General features: G+C 41.5%; 1 protein-coding gene across 2 annotated transcripts in view; it reads left to right on the top strand.

Moving 5' to 3' along the window:
* The window catches only part of LOC143279551 (poly [ADP-ribose] polymerase tankyrase-1-like), a 38,410-nt gene extending 15,498 nt beyond the window's left edge, over positions 1-22,912 (top strand). Inside the window, exons 14-28 of one of the 2 annotated variants that reach the window (XM_076583621.1) lie at positions 889-955; positions 2,639-2,737; positions 3,390-3,483; positions 5,193-5,318; positions 6,429-6,538; positions 7,514-7,636; positions 8,570-8,635; positions 9,593-9,705; positions 11,691-11,992; positions 13,699-13,793; positions 15,024-15,092; positions 16,104-16,287; positions 17,178-17,286; positions 18,964-19,120; positions 22,450-22,912. In XM_076583621.1, the coding sequence (XP_076439736.1) occupies positions 889-955; positions 2,639-2,737; positions 3,390-3,483; positions 5,193-5,318; positions 6,429-6,538; positions 7,514-7,636; positions 8,570-8,635; positions 9,593-9,705; positions 11,691-11,992; positions 13,699-13,793; positions 15,024-15,092; positions 16,104-16,287; positions 17,178-17,286; positions 18,964-19,120; positions 22,450-22,518 (1,783 nt within the window). In that variant the 3' untranslated portion in view covers positions 22,519-22,912. Of the gene's footprint in view, positions 1-888; positions 956-2,638; positions 2,738-3,389; positions 3,484-5,192; positions 5,319-6,428; positions 6,539-7,513; positions 7,637-8,569; positions 8,636-9,592; positions 9,706-11,687; positions 11,993-13,698; positions 13,794-15,023; positions 15,093-16,103; positions 16,288-17,177; positions 17,287-18,963; positions 19,121-22,449 lie in introns of both variants that reach the window. The other variant, XM_076583620.1, reaches the window with a different exon arrangement.
* The last annotated feature ends 1,543 nt before the right edge of the window (positions 22,913-24,455 follow it).

The following is a 24,455-nucleotide window of genomic DNA, read 5'->3' as shown; positions in this document are numbered from 1 at the left end:
CACAGTTTCCACCATTGGAAATGGGCATTTGGCAGTATTTACTGTTCCATTAGATGATGGATAGCAAGCTGACTGTGATACGTTTGCTCTGGCTGTTATTTATGTCACAGAAGTAGTACATTTGAAACCTACATTTTCTACTGTAGTGGTGACTGTTAAATGAATGTAAACTGGTTGGTTACTGTAAAAAAAAAAATTAAAAAAAAAAGCACAGAATGAACATCGCTCATGTGTTTTGGGGTTGTTTTTTTTCTCAACTTCCTCTGATAGTTCAGCACACATAGTAAGGTTCAAAGTAATCCAGAATGGGGCCAAGACTTTGTTCGAGAATGCTCTTCACCACTGTGTCAAATGTTTTAACACTGTTTACAACACTATCTTCATTACACCCTGTATGGATTCTCAGCAGCCTGAGCCACTTGCTCATTAGAAAGTCCATATTGTGTCAGTCTGTCTTGCAGAGACTTCGGAAAGTCTATATTGTGTGAATCTATTTTGCAGTGACATGAGAAAGTCCACATTGTGTCAGTCTGTCCTGCAGTGACATGAGGAAGTCCACATTGTGTGAGTCTAACTTGCAGCAACATCAGAAAGTCCATGCTGGGCAAGACTCTTACACAGACATCAGAAAGTGCATATTGCAAGCGCCTGTCTTCTAGAGACTTCAGAAGGTCCATGCTGGGCAAGCCTGTCTTTCACAGACATCAGAAAGTGCATATTGTAAGAGTCTGTCTTGCAGTGACATCAGAAGGTCCATGCTGGGCAAGCCTGTCTTTCACAGACATCAGAAAGTGCATATTGTATGAGCCTGTCTTGCAGTGACATCAGAAGGTCCTTACTTTGTGTGTTTGTCAGGATTCTGACCGGTGTGTTGTTGGTGTGTTTCAGAGGCCTGGTGCCTCTCCACAATGCCTGTTCCTATGGGCACTATGAAGTCACAGAGCTCCTCATCAAGGTCAGTACTCACCTGTGTGATGGTAATGTCAGCACTCCACCCCTCCCCCGTACCCTTCAGGTTTAACTTGGTGACTTTTCTTTCTTTTGTTGAATTTTGATTTTAATTACACATACTTTACCATGAGCCACTGGCAGACTCCGGCAGGGGTCTTGATTCCTGTCCTGTCCAAACTACTGGTCCACTATGTGGAGAAATCCTAAGTAGCTGCAGCTGATAGACTCCCCTGGTAAGTTACCTCCCTTGTGTTACCGGACAAAGCGACCTATTTTCTGGCAACAGATTTTTATTATTAAAGAAGGTAAAGGGACAGAATCAGTTAAGCGTTGGACTTTGGATCCATGGGAAAGGCACTTTACTCTGATTTTCTTCACTCCAACCATGTGTGAATGGGTACCTTACTTCAGTCAGGGAATGTTAAAACGGTGTAAGGAGAGGATTGGGTCCCACCTTTCTTTGCCGAGCTATAGACAGCATGGATATGAATTCACTGCCCTGTTGGCTGAAAAAAACTATGGGACCTTACCTAACCTTTACGTTAACCTAGGATAGATAAGTACACTTAAGAAATGTTCAGAGATTGTGGCTGAACAACTGTTTAGAATAAAAACATGTCTGCCGAAAATATTTGGACATATATATTATATTTGGTGTCATATACTGTACCATGTCAAACTGATGCAAACTAGGCCTATTGGTTTGCTCTGCTTGGCCAAATTTCGCGCGGCTAACAGTGAAAAGACAGGCCCACCGCTCTCAGCCAATCAAACGCCTCTAAAAACTATAAGCGCTTAATCATTCCTTTGGCCAAGGCTCTCCACGCCATCTTGTCAGGTTTACGCTCTGTCTCGTCTTACGCTTTTTTCGGCTGTTCAGCGTATCCTTTTGGCCTTATTTTGTTGCATGCGGCTTGTGTTTATTGTATTCTTACATTCTGTGTACTCGATTCGACTCGGCACCCTCGATTCGTTCGATTTTTTCTGCCTCTAAGTCGATCCTGTCTTTCCTTTCTCTGTTGGGGGTCGGATTTTCGCTGGGTGCCTAAGCGCAGGTTCCATGCCTCGTGTGCCATACCACGAAGGCAGGGAATCATGATGCTGGGATTGAGACTCGGTAAGAGACTCTCCCAGGCCCGGAGCTCATGATTCCTCCCGATACGGACCGCGGCGATGCGTCGTTAGACGCTGATCGCGGAGGCGACGTTCGTACCAGTAAAACGGTCATGAAGGGGACCGGGGGGAAAGAGGTACGAGCGTCGCCTCCCGAGGTGTCCCAGCGCGAGGCAGGGAGAAGGGTGAATGACAAGTCATCTCCGTGCTGTGGGGACTCGCAGCTAGGCGCGGACTCCCGAGGGGAGGCCGCGCCCGGCCATTACCCGAAGGATGTATGAGCATGTGCTTATGGGTGTACTTGAGCGTAATTATTTCTCTGATTCAATACCCAAAGAATCTATGTCAGCATGGATGTGTAATTATACAACATGAAGTATTACACTTCACATACCCACAAAGTCAATAGTTTGTACATTTTGCACTTTTTTTTCTTCTTTTTTTCCTTCCTTGTTTTAAGAAAAGAATAAAAAAAACAAAACAAACATTTTGTTGTTGAGTGATAGTCATGACATGCTGTTGATACAAGGTGTGTGGGTTGGTGTTGATTCAGTCCGTGTCTGATGTGTTGCAGCATGGGGCATGTGTGAATGTGGCAGACCTTTGGAAATTCACCCCCCTTCATGAAGCTGCATCCAAAGGGAAATTCGAAATATGTAAACTGTTGCTGAAAGTGAGTGCAGAGTTGGTCGCATCATTTGTTCAGCTTTTTTTTTTTTCTTTTGTTTTTCTTTTCTTTATTCCTTGATGTTTGTCCCTGTTTTCTTTTCCTTTCTTTTCTTGCTCTTTTTCTACAGATATGTGACAGTAGTAATATGATTTAGGAGCCTGTATTACTTTCTTTTTCTTTTATGCTTGTGAATGTGTATTCAGTCAGAAGTATGTGGTGCATCATGAGCGTGTGCATTCTTGTGTTGAAATATTTCATGAATGCACACACTGTTGTAATGTAAGTGTGTGTGTACGTTTCTGATTTTTGTAAAGTATGTTTATTGTTTGTTAAACTCTTCTATTCTTATTTTAAGCAGTGAAGTAGAATCAAAAGGGATTATTAAACATGCGTGTGTCATGTGTCAGCATGTTTTGCAGTACATGTTTTTGCCCTCTACAGTTCCAAACTGTGTTTTATCCATGCTATGAATGTTTGGTATATGTGTGTGTATGTATGTGAGCAAGTGAGGTGGAAGAGTGATATGATGTCTACAAACAGTGTGTAAGCTGACGTCATTTATAATCAGTGAGTTATGTTCATGGGAAGCACTTTGAGCTCTGTCTGAGAGAAAGCGCTCAATAAGTGTTCATTACTGTTATTATTATCATGACAGCATGGAGCTGACGCCAACAAGAAGAACCGTGATGGTCACACACCTTTGGATCTAGTCAAGGAAGGGGACCAAGATGTGGCAGATCTTCTCAGAGGTATGTCCAGTGCCCAGTTTACTTCCTATGCATTGATGGTAAGAGATTTATAAAACAGAATGAAATCAAAAATGTTTCCTGCAGAGACTGAGGCACTTTTCTTCTTGTCCGTAGTCCTAGGTGAAAAAGAAGGTGAGAAAGAGTGTGGCCTTGATATGTTATGATGATCTATGGATACTTATATTGCTGCCTGTAGGAGACCAAGCTCTAGCGCTCAGCAAACTTGGGGTCATTTGCACAACAGGCTGCCTACCTTGGTAGAGTCAACTGATGGCTGCTATTGGGCGCTCATCATCCGTTTCCTGTGTCATTCAGTCAGGTTTAAGTCACTTACTGTGAACAGATACTTGACAGATAGTATTCCTTAACAGCATGTATAAGATCTTGAGAAACAAATGATAACACTCCATGATAATAACCAACTTATGTATAATCCAGATGCTTGGCTGTTTCTGTCTGTCTGTCTATCCATTTGTTAGAAATTTTTATTTATTTATTTTTAAAAAAATATTTCTAAATATCTGTTAAGATGCTGTGAAATGTCAACCTATCAAAATGGAATTTTTAAAAAAAATGTTCAGAAAAGAAAAGAAGAAAGGTTTTAAGTCACACACTATCACACTCAAACATGTAACATTTTACTTGTATGACATTTTCTTGTATGTTCATCTCTGTGAGTGTGTGTTTGTGTGTGTGTGTTTGTGTGTGTGCCGTGGAAGCTGCGATACGTAGACTAGAAATGAGTGTGTGGAGGAGGGGGCTAGAGGAGGTGCACGGTAATGCGTGTGTGTGTGTGTGTGTGTTGGAGCTCATGTACGTTTATATGCATTTGACTGTGCTTTCATATATGTGAAACTGCATGTTTGGTGCATTTCTGTTATGCATGTGTGAGTGTATGTGTGAATGTGTGTCTTCATATTTTACATTTATTCGCTTATTTATCACCATTGTTGTCTTATTTATTTATTTATGTTTTATTATTATCATTTTATTAGTATTATTAATATTATAACTACTACCTTTTTCTATATTATAATTATTTATTTATTTATTTATGCAAGCTTATCTATTATTTATTCCCCCGTGGTTTTTTTTTGTGGTTTTTTTTTTTTTGTGTGTGTGTTTTTTGTTTGTTTTTTTTCTCAAGGCCTGACTAAGCGCGTTGGGTTACGCTGCTGGTCAGGCATCTGCTTGGCAGATGTGGTGTAGTGTATATGGTTTTGTCCGAACGCAGTGACGCCTCCTTGAGCTACTGAAACTGAAACTGAATTGTATGACCGTTTAGTGACCCTGCCATGTAGGCAGCCATACTCCGTTTTTGAGGGTTTGCATGCTGGGTATGTTCTTGTTTCCATAACCCACCGAACGCTGACAAGGATTACAGGATCTTTAATGCGCGTATTTGATCTTCTGCATATGCATACACACGAAGGAGGTTCAGGCACCAGCAGATCTGCACATATACATTGACCTGGGAGATCGGAAAAATCTTCACTTTTTACCCACCAGGTGCAGTTACTGAAATTCAAACCTTGGACCTTCAGATTGAAAGTCCAACGCTTTAGCCACTTGGCTGTTGTGCTTTGGGTGAGAAAGAGAACTAAGTTGTTGTGTACTGTTTTTGATCTTCAACAACTTTGAAACAGTGTAAAGCATACTGATTTTGAAGAACATGAACACGTATAATATGTGTGTGTTGTGGTGTTCAGGGGACGCTGCCCTGCTGGAGGCAGCCAAGAAAGGGAACCTGGCCCGCGTGCAGAAGCTGGCCTCCACTGACAACATCAACTGTCGCGACACGCAAGGACGCAACTCCACCCCTCTGCACCTGGCTGGTCCGTGCTGGTGCTCTCTGTTTGTGTGAAGAGTCTTGAGAGTGTAGTGTGTGTGTGCTTTGGTGTGGTATAGTGTGTGCTGGTGCTCTCTGTGTGAAGAGTCTCGAGAGTGTAGTGTGTTTGTGGTTTGGTGTGTGCTTTGGTGTGGTAGTGTGTGTGCTATTCTCTGTTTGTGTGAAGAGTCTTGAAGGTGTAGTGTGTTTGTGGTTTGGTGTGTGCTTTGGTGTGGTAGTGTGTGTGCTATTCTCTGTTTGTGTGAAGTCTTGAAGGTGTAGTGTGTTTGTGGTTTGGTGTGTGCTTTGGTGTGGTAGTGTGTGTGTGCTGGTGCTCTCTGTTTGTGTGAAGAGTCTTGAAGGTGTAGTGTGTTTGTGGTTTGGTGTGTGCTTTGGTGTGGTAGTGTGTGTGTGCTGGTGCTCTCTGTTTGTGTGAAGAGTCTTGAAGGTGTAGTGTGTTTGTGGTTTGGTGTGTGCTTTGGTGTGGTAGTGTGTGAGTTGAGAGTGTAGTGTGTTTGTGGTAGTGGTGATGCTCTTTGTGTGAAGAGCCGGAGTGTGTCGTGTGGTGTGGTAGTGTGTTTGGTGGTGCTCTTCGTGTGAAATCTGAGTGTGTGGTGTGGCAGTGTGTGTTGTGGTGCTCTTTGTGTGAAATCTGAGTCGGTAGGGTGTGTAGTGTGGTGTGGAAGTGTCTATGGTGGTGCTCTTAGTGTGAAATCTGAGTGTGTGAAGATTATGAGTGTGTAGTGTGTGCATATTGTATGTGGTTTGTTTGTGTTATGTGGTGTGTTTGTGTGTATGATGTGCATTTATCTTATGCAGAAGAACCCACGGCAACAAAAGGGTTGTTCCTTGCAAAATTCTATAGAAAAATCACCCGAAAACAAATTCAGGCAGAACACAAGAAAGAAAGAAAAAACTGTAGCATTATGCTGTTGTGACACACTTTCTCCATGCAATACAATACGATATGATACAATACAATACAATATAATACAATGTAATGCAATGCAGTGCAATGCAATGCAGCACAGTGCAATGCAATGCAATGCAATGCAATGCAGCACAGTGCAGTGCAGTGCAATGGAACAGAAGTGTGACCAGGTGGTGTGTGTTTCAGCGGGATACAACAACGTGGAGGTGGCAGAGTTCCTGCTGGAGAATGGGGCCGACGTCAATGCCCAGGACAAGGGGGGCCTGATTCCTCTCCACAACGCCTCCTCTTACGGGGTGAGCCATGGAAGTCTGGTAAAAAGTCTTGGAAAAACACATTTTGCCACATCTGAGTCTGGAAAAGTCTTGGAGTTTTGATGAAACCATTACCCAGTACCATTCAACAAAGTGCTTATTGATAACATTTAAATACCAAAACAGTTTCTTTTCTTCATTTTTAAAAAACAATTTTTGTGGCAGACAGTTTTTGTTTTAGTTTGGCTTAATGTGTGGAATTGAAAATGTTCTATTCGATCTGTAAAAAAAGGTCTGGAAAAAGTATATAATTTGTTTTGTCGCATCTGTGGGACCTTTAAGCAAATTATCAGAATGTTTCTGTCACATCTGTGCTGACTGTACCAGTCTTGATTTATTTGGTCAGGGAGAAGTAATGCAAGCAGATTTACATTAGGAGAAACATGGTTACACAAAGAAAATGAATGATTTGTTGTGTACCGTTTCACTGAACTGTGTGTAATAAAGCAACTGATAAGTATGCCAGTGTTTGGTAAGGACGGTAAGGAAGGTGGAATAAAAGGAAGGTAAGTGATGCTGAATGTATTCCTCCTCCTTCATGCTTGGGCTGTCAACTCCCATGTTCACTCATATGTACACAAGTGGGTTTTTACATGTATGACTGTTTTTACCCTGCCATGTTGGCAGCCATACTCCGTTTTCGGGGGTGTGCATGCTGGGTATGTTCTTGTTTCCATAACCCACCAAATGCTGACATGGATTACAGGATCTTTGATGTGCATATTTCATCTTCTGCTTGCATACACACACGAAGGGGTTCAGGCACTAGCAGGTCTGCACATATCAGAAAAGTGTCCACCCTTTACCCACCAGGCGCCGTTACCCTGAGATTGAAAGTCCAGCACTTTAACCACTTGGCTATTGCGCACATCTGAATGTATAAGTACACCAGTATTCAGTAATGGAGGTAGGCGGAAGAAAGGAAAGTGAGTGACACTGAATGTGATGTGTTTGCAGCATGTGGACATAGCGGCCCTGCTGATCAAGTTCAACACATGTGTCAACGCCCAGGACCGCTGGGGCTTCACACCACTGCATGAAGCAGCCCAGAAGGGGCGCACCCAGCTCTGTGCCTTGCTGGTGAATTGTTGTTTTTTACTGGGTTTGTTTTTTTCAGGGGAGAGGGGTGGTGGGAGGGAGATCTTTATATCAGAACTACATTATTTTATGCCTATTAAGATAGGCATAAAGTATAAGAGAGCTCCCCCCAAATACTTCACCTGATTGATTTTGTGCCTTGCTGGTGGCAAACCACTGGAATTTCTCCAGAAGGAATTTCTCAAGAAAGGGGACGTGATGGAAGTGTGAAATGAGGGCAAACTGACCAACAGAGTGGTATGATCTGTGCTGTGACCGGCTGACCAGTGATGACCAGAAAACTGACCAGTCTTCACTGTCGCTCACTGTCTGCCGTCCACCTCTGGCCCATTCCTCTGCCTGTCCTTGGGACAGGGTCAGCTCAAAGTTTTGGGCAAAATAATAAAAAATATATGTAAAAGTTCGAGGTATAGGTTTTAACAAAAGACAGAAAAACTTAGTGACCTCATTTATTCTGTCTTACTCTCTCCCTCAGCGATCACTGACATGTGCATCTGTGTGCACTTACATGCCGCTTGGGATATGAATAAAGCATGTTATAATTATTAGTGTTGTTCAGTGTTTGACCAGAATAGTATTTAGATAAAGTACTATGATTGTAAGATTAATGATAATAACATAATAGTAATTAAATTTATTTAGTGCTTTTCCTTGAAAAAAGCATGCTCATTTGTGCTGAACAAAGTAAAAACAGGCGTGTAAAACATGCATTTAAACACTGTACTGAAAAACTTACATGCATAACCCTACAGACATCCAATCATTCACTCAAACGTTAATCCACGTACACACACACACACACACACACTCACACACATACAAAAACATAATACACAGCACAACACTCATTGTACCTACCACACATCCTCAATACCTAAGTGATGCACACCTTTTTGGGTTTTTTCCCTTTTACAGCTGGCGCATGGTGCTGACCCGACCATGAAGAATCAGGAGGGACAGACTCCCCTGGACCTGGCTCAGGTAACAGGACATGCTGGAAAGTTCAGCATGGGGCTTTTGCCATACCGTCTGTATTGTATTTGTTTTTTGGGTTTTAAAAAAAAATTATTTTGTTTCACACTTGTGTCTTAACAGATTCCTCTGTGTGAAATTTGGGCTACTGTCCTCGGGGAGAGTGCGTCGCTACAGTGAAGTGTGCTTAACACGGGACCTTGGTGTATCGTCTTATTCGAATGACTAGCATCCAGACTGCCACTCAGAGTCTAATGGAGGGGAAGAAAATACTGGCAAGAGTGGGGTTTGAACCTGTGCACTCAGATTTTCTTGCTTTATAGGCAGACATGTTATCACTTGGCCACCACTGCACAGTAAGAGAGGGAGACAAAGATTCGGCTCATCCGCTGGGTTTTTAGCAATGAAGGTGGGTCCCAGTGTTACTGCTGGCTGCTTCTTTCAGCTGAGCATGAGTGTGGCACAGTAAATATGTTGAGCAATAGGTCAGCGGGAAGGGTTGAAAATATTGAGCAGTGTTGGCGAGAATAAACTATCAGCAAAGAAATAGAATCTGTTTTATAATAGTTGTGCACATATGTATGTTAGAAATATTGAGTATGGGTGGGGGGTGTTGAATCAACCACCAATAAAAAAAAAATTTAAAAAATCGTTAGAAAAAAAAATTCATATTGTTATGCACACATAACTCTGCGACATGTATACACAGAGACTGATATTTATTATCTGGACATGTAAATCATGTACCCAACTATATATGAACAGTTAATACAAATGAGCAAGTGCGTGTGCACACACACACACACACACACACACACATTGACCCACCACACCACACCACACCACACCACAACCCTCCCACAACACACACACACACTTAAGACTACACAAGAACCTTGTTGAGTGTTGCCCATGGTGTGATGATGTGAGACTGACTGAAGAACGGTGAAGGCTGACACTGTACAGGCGGACGACGTGAGGGCGCTGCTGACAGATGCCATGCCGCCCGTCACCCTGCCCCCCACCCTGGCCAAGGGACAGTCCTCCAGTATGGCCTCCAGCCAGTCCTCCTCCAACAAGTGAGTCCCTCCCTTCTCCGGTTCTCACAACACATTTCAATATATAGATGTATAGAGAGAGAGAGAGAGAGGGGGGGGGGAGAAGCAACAAGAAAAACAAACACAACAATTGTCAAGTATTGCGAATTTTAGGAACAGTCTTGTTCCTTCCTCAATGGATAAGTTGTTTATATGTATATATGTGTGTGTGTGTATGTATGTATGTCTGTCTCTCTCTCTCTCTCTCTCTCTCTCTCTCTCTCTCTGTGTATATATATATATATATATATGTTGGTGGGGGTTTTTTTGTTTGTTTTGTTTTGATGTTTTTTTAATGCATGTTTGTTTTGTTGTTTTTCAGCTTCCCGATATTTTTTATTCAGACAAAGGTTTACAGATGCAAAATCAATATAGTTCGTACATTAGAAGGTACAGAGTAAAGACGTAATGATGTTGCAAATATTGACATGTCCTCAGTAACATAATGTAAGCAGAACAATACATATTCAGTAACATCTTTCCATGGTGACATTATCATAGAGGTTGATTTTGTACTAAACACACATTACTATACATTTAATTATCTGTCGTATGTGTATGCCAGGGTCAGCAGTGAAGAATAGTACAGAATGTGTTTTTATTACCAAGTTTATTACCAAGTGAATTGCAGGGGTTGGGGTGGGGGAGTTTTCCTTCTGACACATGTACCCGGGTCAGCAGCGAAGAATAGTATGGAATATATCTTTATTACCAAGTGTATTGCAAGGGATTGGGAGTGGAGGGAGAGCTTTCCCTCTGATGTGTGTACCCAGGTCAACAGCGAAGAATAGTATAGAATGTATCTTTATTACCAAGTGTATTGCAAGGGGTTGCAGGGGGAGGGGAGGGGGGGGGGGCAATTTTCTCTCTGGCACATGTATAGCATATATCTTTATTACCAAGTGTGTTGCAGAAGGGTGGGGGTGGTTGAGGGGATGGGGGGGGGGGGAGTTTTCCCTCACTGGATTCTCTGTTGATAGGTAGTGGGCTGAAACCATTGTGCTTGAACTTTGTAATAGGTGTACAGGTTTTTATAGTTTTTTAAGATTTTGTTAAAAAGAATTGTTTAGAAATTACATGCCTTTTTAAGTCTTTTAAAGTCTTTTTTTTTTAAAAACTACCCAACTTTGTAAAAAAAAAAAAAAATAAATAAAATAAAATAAAAAATAAAAAAAAGATTTATTGGGCTTCTACATTACTGAAACCAAATAAGATTATACATTGTTTTTGTCAGCAAAATATTCCATATTCAGATTTAAAATTACAATGATAATGGGAGGGGAGGGGGGTAACAGAAGGGAGCTTAAGTGGCATAAATCAGCAATCAAAATGCTGTGCCTTTCTGGGTTCCAGATGATAAGTTAAAAATGTTTGGCTGTTGGTGTTATAAAGGTGTTTTTTTTGTTTTTTTTTAAAAAGCTGAGATAGTTCAAAAATGTTTGGCCAATGGTGTTTTAAAGGTTTTTTTTTGTTTTTTTGTTTTTTGTTTTTTTTGTTTTTTTAAGCCTGAGATAGTTTAAAGATATTTGGCCATTGGTGATAGGTTTTTAAAAAAAACTGAGATAGTTAAAAATATTTGGCCGTTGGTGTTTAAAAGGTTTCTAAAAAGCTGAGATAGTATATAAAATGTTTGGCTGTTGGGGTTTTAGGTGAGATAGTTTACAAATGTTTAGCTATTGGTGTTTGAAAGATTTCTATAAAAAAAAGAAAATAAAAATAAAAAGCTGAGATGGTTTAAAAATGGTTGGCTGTTGGTGTTTTAGCTGAGATAGTTAAAAATGTTTGGCTGTTGATGTTTAAAAAGTTTTTTTAAAAGCTGAGATAGTTTTAAAATGTTTGGTTGTTGGTGTTTTAGCTGAGATAGTTTAAAAATGTTTGGCCATTGGTGTTTTAAAGAAAAGTTTTTAAGATATTGTGAGAAGACCCCTTGCGCAAAGCCTAAACCTGTTTGGTCCGGTCGACAGCAGCCTGTTCAACAGCAGCACGGAGGCGGTGCTGGGGGCGGTGGGGGGGATCCCCGGCCTGGGGGACGGCAGCATCGGGGAGCGCTCGGTGGCTGAGGGGGAGCGAACCCTGGAGGGGGTGAGTGTGTCAGCCTTCCTGGGCTCCCTGGGGCTGGAGCAGCTGCGGGACGTGTTTGAGCGGGAGCAGATCACCATGGACATCCTGATGGAGATGGGCCACGAGGAGCTCAAGGAGGTGGGCATCAATGCCTATGGCCACCGCCACAAGATCCTAAAGGGCATGGAGAAGCTGCTGGCTTCCCGAGGTCAGTTGCTTGCTTTATTTCTTTGTTTCCTTCGTCGTCTGCGTTGTGTTAGCTGTCTTAGCAGCAGCACTGTTTGTGTGTGTGTGTGTGTACACACACACACACACACACACACACATATGTAAGTGGGCAACAACACGATTCAGACTGAAGAAAGGTCCTGTGTGCACCATGCACATAAAAAGAACCCCATGGTGACAAAAGGGTTGTCAGACAAAATTCTGTATAAAAAATGCAATTTGATTATAAAACAACTACACTTGCAGACAGAAAATTTTTATTTTAAAAAAGGTGGCACTTCACTTTGGCAAAAACATGGAGATGTGCATTGTTGCAGTGAAGGAATGGATGCTGACCAACAAGCTCAGACTCGGTGATGTCAAGACAGAAGCCATGCTCGTAGGCTCTAGGTCTGTGCTTGTTCATGTCTCAGACCATTCCTCGGCTTTCTGCAATGCTGTTGTCAACTTTAAAACTTCTGTCAGAAACCTGGGTGCATACTTTGATTCAGCTCTGTCCATGCATAACCATGTCAGTAATTTATGCAAAACTACAAACTACCAGCTGAGAAAAATCCGTACCATTCGACCATATCTGACTGTTGAAGAAACCTCTCAGCTTGTCTGTTCCTTGATTCTGTCACATTGACTACTGCAATTCACTACTCGCTGGTTTGCCCTTGATCTGTTATCATGCCTTAAGATGATCTTGAACAATGCTGCCAGAGTCGTTCTCAAGTCAAAAAAAATCATGTTACCCCTCTCTTGCGTCAACTTCATTGGTTGCCCATCCAGTACAGAATTCAGTACAAAATTGGCATATTGGCTTCTCGCCACTTCAAAGGTTCCCTCCCATCTTACTTATCTTCTGTCCTTCATATTTACACTCCATCCCGTTCTCTCAGGTCTTCTGGAGAAGCTCCTCCGAGTCCCCAAAGTCTCTTTAAAGACATTTGGTCAAAGGGCTTTTCAGGTCAAGCACCTTCTTTTTGGAATTCTCTTCCCCTTGATCTCCAGCATTCACCAACTCTGTCCTCTTTCAAAAGTAAACTGAAAACCCACCTGTTCAACAAAATGGCCTTTGGATGTGATGAAACATAGTTCTTTGTCTCCTCCCACCCTCTGCACTCCCCTTGTGTCCCCCCTCCTTTGTAGTATTCCTGTGGTGTGCGTACTTGTGGGTTGGTGCTTGAGCGTGTACGTTTGTGTTGTGTGTGCGTGTTTTGTGCCTTTTCCTGCGATTATTCATATATCTGCAATTTGTTATATTGGTGGATTCTGATCTAGCTTTCCACTTATGTCTTCTTCATGTACTCTTCTGTTGTACAATGCACAAATATATATGTACTGTTTCATGTGAGGCGGTTAGAGCCCATCTTCGGGGAGTTTGCACCAAATAAGTATAATTTATTATTATTGTTATTAATGCGCCTTCCCTTGGGAGAGCAGCCGAAATCTCACACAGAAATTTGTTGTGACATTTACAATATAATACAATACAATATGATTCAATACAGTACAATGAGCAGCCCAAATCTCCCACAGAAATTTGTTGTGACGTTTACAATACAATACGATTCAATACAGTACAGTACAACACAATACAATACAATACAGCACAGCACAGCACAACACAACACAACACAGCGCAACACAGTACAACACAACACAACACATGGTGAAGCATTGTGCTGTGTCCCTGTGCAGGTATGTCCAGTTCTGTGGTGGGAGTGCCGAGTCAAGGCACTGTTCTGATTGACTTGGCTGTGGACGATCCTGAATTTATCTCTGTCTGTGATCAGGTGAGGCTTGGGAATACTGTCATGGCCAGATTCCTGTAGAGTCATTGCTGTTGTTGTCGCTGTTAAAAAACGTGTATCCTTGTTTTCTTTCTGGTTGATTCTGTGTTTCATTGAATGTTGATAAGCTTGGTATAGCTGTGATGATGAATTTGAAATGAACAATCCTCCTGTTTGGAAAGAAACTAAATCTCTTGCACAATTTTGTTGCTGTATCTGTCTGACCATCAGCTCCCATGTCAGGGTTGGAATTGAAATCAGTGGAGATTTCAGTCCATCAAAAATGATCACCCTGAAAACCTATTGTTTGATTACCTTGGGCTTTTTCCTCATTCAGATGACTGAAGTACATTCATTGAAATGATGATGGATCAGTTAAAGCTGAGGACTTACCTTTGTTTTTATGTGAAGTGAATGATCCATCCGCCTTACTGAAGCAGATGTTTGTTTTCCTTTTTGTTTGTGGCACTTTATCAGTGTTTTTCTTTCTGTTTGTGGCACATAATCAGTGTTTTTCTTTCTGTTTGTGGCACATGATCAGTGTTTTTCTTTCTGTTTGTGGCAGATGATCAGTGTTTTTCTTTCTGTTTGTGGCAGACAATCAGAGTTTTTCTTTCTGTTTGTGGCACATGATCAGTGTTTTTCTTTCTGTTTGTGGCAGACAGAGTTTTTCTCTCTGTTTGTAGCAGATGATCAGTGTTTTTCTTTCTGTTTGTGGCACATGATCAGTGTTTTTCTTTCTGTTTGTGGCAGATGATCAGTGTTTTTCTTTCTGTTTGTGGCAGATGGTCAGTGTTTTTCTTTCTGTTTGTGGCAGATGATCAGTGTTTTTCTTTCTGTTTGTGGCACATGATCAGTGTTTTTCTTTCTGTTTGTGGCAGATGATCAGTGTTTTTCTTTCTGTTTGTGGCAGATGATCAGTGTTTTTCTTTCTGTTTGTAGCAGATGATCAGTGTTTTTCTTTCTGTTTGTGGCAGATGGTCAGTGTTTTTCTTTCTGTTTGTAGCAGATGATCAGTGTTTTTCTTTCTGTTTGTGGCAGATGGTCAGTGTTTTTCTTTCTGTTTGTGGCAGATGATCAGTGTTTTTCTTTCTGTTTGTGGCACATGATCAGTGTTTTTCTTTCTGTTTGTGGCAGATGATCAGTGTTTTTCTTTCTGTTTGTAGCAGATGATCAGTGTTTTTCTTTCTGTTTGTGGCAGATGGTCAGTGTTTTTCTTTCTGTTTGTGGCAGATGATCAGCACCTTGAGAGACCACAAAGACAATGTGGGAGGCGTCTTTAACAAATACGACATCGTCAAGGTAAGCCCTGTATTTGCATAGTTTGTTCTGTGTGGATGTGTCTTTCTAGTTTGTGGATGAAGGGTGAAACAAAGTTGTGTGCATGTGCATACATCGTCACCAGTGTTATCTGTTTACTGTTGGGTTAACATTGTGTTATTCTGATGATGTCCTTGGATGCTTTCTCTCTCTGTGTGTCTGTCTTTCCCTCTCTATCTTGCATGCACACATGCACACACACTCTATCAGACTTCATCTCATTCTCTCTCTCCTGTGTCTTGCTGACACATTTTTGTAAAGCGATTATCAGTGCATCATACAGAATTCTTTTTATGTCAAGGGGTCGTGGGGGGAGGATGTTCTCAATGTTCCCAGCTGCTTATCATCAACACCTTTCCCGTGACTCTAGTGGTAACATTGGTGAGGAAGACCTCGCTTCGAGAAGTACCCATGGATGCTTTTTCAGTTCAGTTTCTTTACTTCATTTTGGTTTTTAGGTGGACTAAAACAGACATAGATAAATAATAGATTACGCTGTTTTCAGTTTCTTTTAACTTGATTTGAATTTTAGATGGATTGAGCAAGACATTAAGAGTGAGAATATTGGTGTGGGTTTTTTTTTTAATGTTTTAATCAACTGTTTTACATTCTGTTATGTTCTCATTGACTGGTTTTATGGACTGACAGGTGTTCAGCTCTGAAGTGGCCCCATCATGGTCAGCTGTGCTGTAGGCAACATCACACTTGACACACTTCGACTCTTTGACACCTTAATGTCATTGACCATGATGCCTTTGTAACATGAGTGAACGCATCAACATATTTTCATGGCATAATGTTTTATAAACAACATGATTTGATTTCTTTTTCATCTTCTTCTTCGTCGTTCATGGGCTGCAACTCCCATGTTCACAGTTATGTACATGAGTGGGACTTTTACATGTATGACCGTTTTTACCCTGCCATGTAGGCAGCCATACTCCGTTTTCAGGGGTATGATTTGATTTGATTTGATTCCTTTTAATGTTTCAGGTGCAGAAGATCCGCAACAAGAAGCTGCTGGAGAAGTACCAGCACCGCAAGAAGGAGGTGGCGGAGGAGAACCACGGCCAGCCCAACGAGCACCTGCTGTTCCACGGCTCCCCCTTCATCAGTGCCATTGTCCACAAGGGCTTCGATGAGCGCCACGCCTACATAGGAGGAATGTTTGGGGCTGGTAAGGGAACCTTTCTGGTTCCTCATCTCGTGTCCAAACTCCTTCTTTGTCTTCTTCTCTGCGTTTGTGGGCTGCGATTCCATGTTCACTTTGTTGTGTGCGAGTGGGCTTTTATGTGTATGATTGTTTCTACCCCACCATGTAGGCAGCTACAGGTGTACAGATTTGGTTGGGAATGGAGTGCCAGTAAATTGGTGCTATTTGAAGAAGAATAAATGCACAGTAGGTTTCTTACAGTGGGAAGTAATGAAATGCACACCATATCACTGTGATAGCTTTGTATTGTCATCAAACGTGCCTGTTGTGTTATGCCTAAATTCCTATATTACTTTTCACTGCTGTTGTTGTTCTTTTTTCTTTTCTTTTTTTTTTTTGTCTTTCTATTTTTGTTTATATTTCAAATAAAAAATTTTTTGATGATAATGAAAGGAAAAATGAACGGAAAAGCAGAGTGTGTGGATGTGTGTGAGTGAATGTGTCTGTGTGCTTATTTCTGTACACAAGAGATTGCAGAGGTACCAGTTGGCATTTTGTTTTCCTGTTCAGGCTCAGTCTGTACATGTTTATGATTTATCCTCAAACTAAAATCCCTTATGTTGTATTAAAATTCTTGTGGAAATGTTAATGATGTCTACTGCAGATGAAGTATCCTCCTCATGCAAACATTAACCACCTAATGTGTGTGAGTGTGGGTGTGTGCTCACGCACGCATGACTGAAGCCTGACTGAATGACACAGGAAACGAGTGATTAGTGCCTAAAGGCAGCTCTACCCAGGTAGGCAGCCTGTTGTGCAAATGACTTTGCTTAGAGCTTGGTCTCTGACCGAGGATAGGTGCTGTTATAAGCGTCAGTGATGATAATGATAATAATGGTTTGTGTGTGTTGCAGGTATATATTTCGCTGAGAACTCCTCCAAAAGCAACCAGTATGTGTACGGCATTGGGGGTGGGACTGGCTGCCCTGTACATAAAGACAGATCCTGCTACATCTGTAATAGGTCAGTTCTGATAGGAGTGCATCTAGTTTTTCTCTTCCTTCTGTCATAAAAATGCATGTTGATTAGGCTAACTCTTTTTCGTGTGAGGGAAAGGAGGCATGTATGTGTGTGTGTGTGTGCTTGTCAATTGTGAAGTTAGATTAGTATTTTTCGTTTGGCTCACCGTGCACAAATTTTAGATACAGATACTGGTTAACAGTACATTATTTCTTCTCCTTTTTTTTTGGAATAGCAATTAGATAATATATATATAAGAATAAGTGTTGACATTTTTTCGTCTGGCACATGCATATTGACATTTTGGTGGAAAATGATATGAAATGTGTGTATATATATATATATATATATATATATATATGAGTGTGTCTGCATCAGCTGAAATATGTGCAGAATGAATGATGGTCTTAACCACACGTGGTCATAACTACATGAAAGACTGTTGTTCGGCAATGTTTATATAAAAAAAAGCAACTTCTCCTGTTGTTGAAGGGATTTCCCAGCTCAGAATCAGAAGTTGAATTTAACTTAAATATTTCCATGGTTTTGCACCATCTTTCTCAGCATAACTGGTACAGGAAGGTTGGGTTGGCTATTCAACATCGATGCAGCTGTGACTCACACACAGGCTAGCCAACTCAAAAGATTTTCCTGTACCATTTGTGCTGAGGAAGACGGTGTGAAATCATCAAATAATACAAGTAAGTTCAACAATGAATATTCCTATTGTATTTCACCTGCTTAAATAGTTTTTGAAAGTAGTCCTTTTGTATTTCACCTGCTGAAGTGGGTATGAGAGTGGTCCTGTTGTATTTCACCTGCTGAAATGGTGATGAGAGTGGCCCTGTTGTATTTTGCCTGAAATAATGATGAGAGTGGTCCTTTTGTACTTCACCTACTGAAATGGTGAGGAGAGTGGTCCTGTTGTATTTTGCCTGAAATGATGATGAGAGTGGTCCTGTTGTATTTCACCTGCTGAAATAGTGATGAGAGTTGTCCTGTTGTATTTCACCTGCTGAAATGGATATGAGAGTGGTCCTGTTGTATTTCACCTGCTGAAATAGTGATGAGAGTGGTCCTGTTGTATTTCACCTGCTGAAATAGTGATGAGAGTTGTCCTGTTGTATTTCACCAGCTGAAATAGTGATAAGAGTCGTCCTGTTGTATTTCGCCTGCTGAATGAAATGGGTATGAGAGTGATCCTGTTGTATTTCCCCTGCTGAAATGGGTATGAGAGTGGTCCTGTTGTATTTCACCTGAAAAAAGTATGAGAGTGGTCCTGTTGTATTTCACCTGAAATGGTGATGGGAGTGGTCCTGTTGTATTTCGCCTGAAATGGTGATGGGAGTGGTCCTGGTGTATTTCGCCTGCTGAAATGGGTATGAGAGTGGTCCTGATGTATTTCACCTGAAATGGTTATGAAAATTCCCCTGTTTTATTTGATAAATGAATTTTAAAAAATCAGGGCTTGTATCACACAGTACCCACATTTTAGATCAGGCTCACTGCTCTTTACCATAAAGTACACTAATTTAAGAATAAGTGACATAAAAGTATGTACAAAATATCAACATAGGCAATATAACAGTCGTACATTTCACCTGATGAAATGGTTTTGAGAGAGTTGCTGTTGTATTCCTCATGTGCAAGGAGACATGTTGTGTTACCCTCTGTGTGCAGACAATTGTTGCTGTGTCGGGTGACCCTGGGCAAGTCGTTTCTCCAGTTCTCTGCCATGAAGATGGCCCACGCCCCTCCTGGCCACCACTCTGTCACTGGCCGACCTTCACAGGGAGGCCTCAACTACACAGAGTACGTCATCTACCGTGGAGAACAGGTAGGCAACATTTGTGTGTGTGTGTGTGTTTCAGCTACACAGAGTGTGTCATCTACCATGGAGAACATGTAGGCAACGTTTGGTGTGTATGTGTGTTTCAACTACACAGAGTATGTCATCTACTGTGGAGAATAGGTAAGCAATGTTTGTTGTGTGTGTGTGTTAGTGTTCTTCAACTACACAGAGCACATCATCTACCAAGCAAAACAGGTAAGCAATGGTTGGTGTATGTTTGTGTTCTTCAACTAAACAGGGTATGTCATCTGCTGTGGAGAACAAGTAGGCAACGTGCGGTGTGTGTGTGTGTATGTGTGTTCTTCCACCACACAGAGTATGTCATCTGCTGTGGAGAACAAGTAGGCAACGTTTGGTGTGTGTGTGTGTATGTGTGTTCTTCAACTACACAGAGTATGTCATCTACTCCGGAGAACAAGTAGGCAACATGTGGTGTGTGTTGTGTGAGTGTTGTGTGTGTGTTCTTCAACTATACAGAGTATGTCATCTGCTGTGGAGAACAAGTAGGCAGTGTTTGACGTGTGTGAGTGTGTCTGTGTGCGTGTGTTCCTCAACTACACAAACTGCCTCATCTACCATGGAGAACAGATTCGCAACATCTGGTGTGTGTGTGTGTGTCTGCGTGTTCCTTAACTACACAAAGTATGTCGTCTACCCTGGAGAACAGGTAGGCAACATTTGGCGTGTGCATGTGTGTGTGTTTCTCAAGTCCGACATTGTACGGCTATGCTCGGCAGCCTTCGTAAAACTGCCTCGTTCTGGTGTTACTGCCTCCCTGCTTGTGTTTGCACAAACTTTGACCGAGTTTATAAGTCCAGAGCTTCGTATTTTTTGTAAACAATGAGTGACACTGAAGTTGACAAAGCTCAGGAAATGAGTGACCTTGTCACTAGTGATGATTCATTTGCTGACAGGGATTCTGGTGAAAACGGCTTTGTTATTTTGACACTTGGGCATGCTGGCTTGCTTGTTGTTCATTCAGTTTTGTGTCTCCAGCCACAAAAACTGGGGGGTGGGTGGTGGGGGTGGGGAGGGGTGGTAAAGTGGGTTAGGCATGGGTCTATTGCGATTTCTTGACCAAATCAAGCTAGAAAACTGGAAATTATTTTGATTTAAAGCATTCTTGCTGCTTTTGAAAGCAACATGAGCTAAAAGAAAACATTTATTTCTGTTTTTGCCTGTGATTGCATAAAGTATTGTAGATGTGCGACACCAAGTGTGTCATAGACCATGGAGAACAGATAGTCAACGTTTGGTGTGTGTCTGTGCATTTATGTTAGAGTGTGTGTTACTCTACTGCACAGACGATGTCATCTACAATGGAGAACAGGTAGGGTAATGTTTGTTGTGTGTTTGTGTGTTGTGGGCATGTCATTCATTCATTGCTAAAACTAAAGTTGTGCTGATTTGAACAGAGTGTTGGTGCTGAAATATTCTTGGGCTTCTCATGACACAACACTGTATTTTTCTTATAGTTGTCATCATTGAGGTTTAACTCTTTTCAGTTGATTCAAGACTGATTTATAAAAAAAAATATATATTGAGCCAGCAACTAGTGGGCAGGGTTTGTACAGAGTTTGAGAAGTCTTGAAAAAATGAGAGAGAACCATTTCTAGGAAAAGTCTGTACATTTTGATGAAACCCTTGACCAGTACCACTCAACAGACAACAAATTACATCTTTTAAAAAAATTAAGATAAAAATATTTTTAACTACACAAAAAAAAAAATTATGTAGCCGTGTTACCTGAACCGAGTGGTTATTCAAGGGTACAGACGGTACAAAAGAACTAACTAAATGATGATTTACTTTTTAAAAGGATAGACAAGAATTCCCGGCACAGGCCAGGAACATATAGAGGCCAGTCACAAATGGGTTTTTCTGTTGTTTTATTTACGATAGTTCTTATAAGAGGAGAACTAAGAGGGAGACATGAAGGAGAAGAGATAATGAGAAGAAGAGATAAAAAAAGAAAAAAGAGAATAGAAGAAGAAGACAGCGCAGCGATACGTAGCGAGATGTCGCTGTTGTGGAAACAACACTGCTCGCGACACAGCAAGAGAGAAAGAGAGCAGGCTCTGGCCACGGGCTAGCTCAGGTATGAAGTGACCACTCATTACTCGCTCTGCCAATTTATGCAGGTTAAGCGAACTACAAAGACAATCACGTGGGCTGTGAAGCAGATTGGCTATAATCAGGCCAGATCCGACAACAACTGTGTTTCTTACAAAGTGTTCAGTGATAGATTGCTAAATGATTCCTGAACCGATTTATGTTGGATAAGTTGCAAAAGAAAGAGCTCAACACCTACTTTCTAATGAGTATAAAATGAAGTGTTGACTATTTATGATGAATTTATAATCTTAATTTAAGTCACCTGAACAGGGTCAGTTTTAACGAGCTCGTCGCTAAAAATTACAAACTGCGTTAAATCAGTTTAACGTAGGCAAACATAAATGGAATAGATTTAAAGATGGAATTGCGACAATTCTGCCAGTACATAAAACTTGTAGTTTACTGATCTGACAAAAGAGCTGTTAATTAAATACGGTGGAGCAGAAACACAAGTTTCCGCTCAGCCAGTGACGTAACGCGACGCTGGTCGAGGAGAAGATTGTCTGGCGAGGAGGACAAAATGATGTAAGCAGCTTTGCGTTTAAACTGGGAATGGCGTCACACAATCTGCGCGGGTCGTTGCGAAAACGTCGTCTGCTATTGTTTGTGCGTGAAGCATTATCTGAAGCAGTCTGTAGCTAAGCGCTTGGCTACAATTAAACATTGATAGTGGGATATCCGAAGTAGCAGACAGAACTTTGATTCATTTGGGCTTTGTGTTTGGTATGGACATCCTTTATTATTGGTCATGGAAAAAGCAAGGAATTTGATTGGGTCACATCTGTGGGAACCTTGAATAGAGTTCATTGATTATGTTTTGATGTCTGCTTCTCACTTAAACCATGAAGGATTTAGTGTTGCATGCTGAAATTGATCTTCGCTGTTTTAGCATTTGATGGAAAGATTTTATTCCCTTCTCTATGTCTTGCCACAAAAATCAGTTGAAAAACTAACATGGCCTGAACCTGATTAGTAAGCATTGTATGTTTTTTAGGTTGGAAAGTATAAGTAGTAATCAGGCGGGGCTTTTTTTATATTTTTTTTTAAAGATAAACTGTATACAGTTTTAACTTGCTGTCATTTCTCGTTCTGGTTTGGTTGCTTGATAAAAATTTTGCTGTCGTAAGAATGCTGGCTGCTTTTATTCACTGCTTTCCAAGAAAACCTGGGTTCTATTTGTGTTTGTGTGTTTGTTCCAGGCTTACCCAGAGTTCCTGATCACATTCAAAATTGTCAAGCTGGATCCGCCGGAAGGGAAGAAGTCCTGAGAGACAGACTAGTGACTGTGTACACGGAAGCAAGTGTCCGCTGTGGTGTTGTGTTATGTGTAATTTATTGGTTAATTTATTCACCACACATTTCCTTCGTTCTCGCCCCCACGCCCTGTTTGTATGTTGTGTTGGGATCATCGGAACAGCTCCAGTCTACGAGAGACAGAGAGAGAGAGGAAGAATGAACTCGCCTTCCTTCCCTCATGAAAGTGTGTGAAGGAAATGTTGCTGTTGCCTTTGTGTCTCTGCCTGTTGTATGTTTCAACAAACAATCAGCTGGCTGTCACAGTTGTTTTGCTGTGGCGCTCTCACTTCCTTCTGTGGTACCCGTGTTATGCAGTTGCAAGCCAAGACCGACTTTCTGGCCCAATAATAAGTTTTTAAAGCCTAATGATTCTTTGTATGCCTCTCTCTGTGTATGTTTGCACTTTTCCCTCTCTCTGCTTGTCCTCTCTCTCTCGTACTGTTTGCCCTTGTCTATCTCTCTCTTTGCCCCCCTCTCTGCTTGTCCTCCTCTCTCTCTCTCACTCTGTTTTCCCTTGTCTCTCTGTCTGTTTGCTCCCCTCTCTCTGTTTGCCCTTCTCTTTTTCACTCTGTCCTCTCTCTCTCTCTCTCTCTCTCTCTCTGTCTCTGTTTGCCTCTCTGTTTGCCCTTCTCTTTCTCACTCTGTCCTCTCTCTCTCTCTCTCTCTCTATGTTTGCCTCTCTGTTTGCCCTTCTCTTTTTCACTCTGTCCTCTCTCTCTCTCTCTCTCTCTGTTTGCCTCTCTGTTTGCCCTTCTCTTTCTCACTCTGTCCTTCTCTCTTTCTGTTTGCCTCTCTGTCCTCTCTTTCTGTTTGCCTCTCTGTTTGCCTTTCTCTTTCTCTCTCACTCTGCCCTTCTCTCTTTGTTTGCCTCTCTGTTTGCCTCTCTTTCTCTCTGTTTGCCCCCTTTTCTTTCACTTAGTCTGCCTCTTTTTCTCTCTGTTTGCCCTCAGTCTCTCCACCTGAGATCTTGATGTCAATACTGTCTTGATGAACGAAAGATTAAACAGAATTCATGTTTTAAGGATGACGGAGGCAAAAAGAAAAGCCTTAACATCTAAACAGTTGCAGCCATACACATGTCTGCACTATTTCATGCACATGTTAATCAGGTCCCCAACATTTGTGTGAATAAAGGGGGGCTGAAGTTCTGCTTCTAAATTCTGAGATAGTGGCTTGCTCCTTTTTTTCCTTTTTTTTTTCTAATTGGTCTGAATGGTGCACAGGCATAGATCCAAACCTATTCACTGAAGAAGGTGTCAAACAAATGAAGACGTACCTGCGATGGAGGCAGTGGGGAGATGAGGCAGCCTGTGAACCCATCTGTCAGAAGGCCTCCCAAACCACAGGCACTCATCCAGTGTTTTTCTACATATCTTCCACTTTATTATAGTGAACCATGTTTACTTATTTGTTTTTGTTGGGTGTTTTTTTTTTTTGGTTTGATTGCTGTATTTCATTTTATGTTAATGTTTTACACATCCTAGGGTGGGCTTTCAAGGCCTGATCAGTGCGTTGGGGTTTATTCAGAGGTCAGGCATCTGTCCCTGTCCCCTCTCCCCCCGTTTGTTTTATGGCAGATGTGTTCTAATGTGTATGGATCAGTTTGTTCACTTTTACACTTCCTTGAAACTGAAACTGAAATTCCGGTGTTTTCTTTTTTAACTCGGAAGTAGTGTAGGTCCCTATAAGAAGTAGTGGACAATGCCTGAATGTGACTGATAGGCTCTGACACTGCTGTGACTGGAGGCTGCATGCCCAAACTGGCCGACAGTGAAGAAAACAAAACACGTAACACAGGCACAGAGTGACAGCAAGACTAAAAACTCACATTGGTCGAAATTGTCTGCCAAAATTGTTGTGGTTGATGGACGGCGAATGCCAGTGTCCAAAATGACAGTTTTTGACTGTG

The sequence above is a fragment of the Babylonia areolata genome, chromosome 2, assembly GCF_041734735.1.
Source record: "Babylonia areolata isolate BAREFJ2019XMU chromosome 2, ASM4173473v1, whole genome shotgun sequence".
NCBI lineage: Eukaryota > Metazoa > Mollusca > Gastropoda > Neogastropoda > Buccinidae > Babylonia > Babylonia areolata.
Note: the sequence above shows the minus strand (reverse complement) of the source record. Positions and strands in the feature narration are given on the sequence as shown.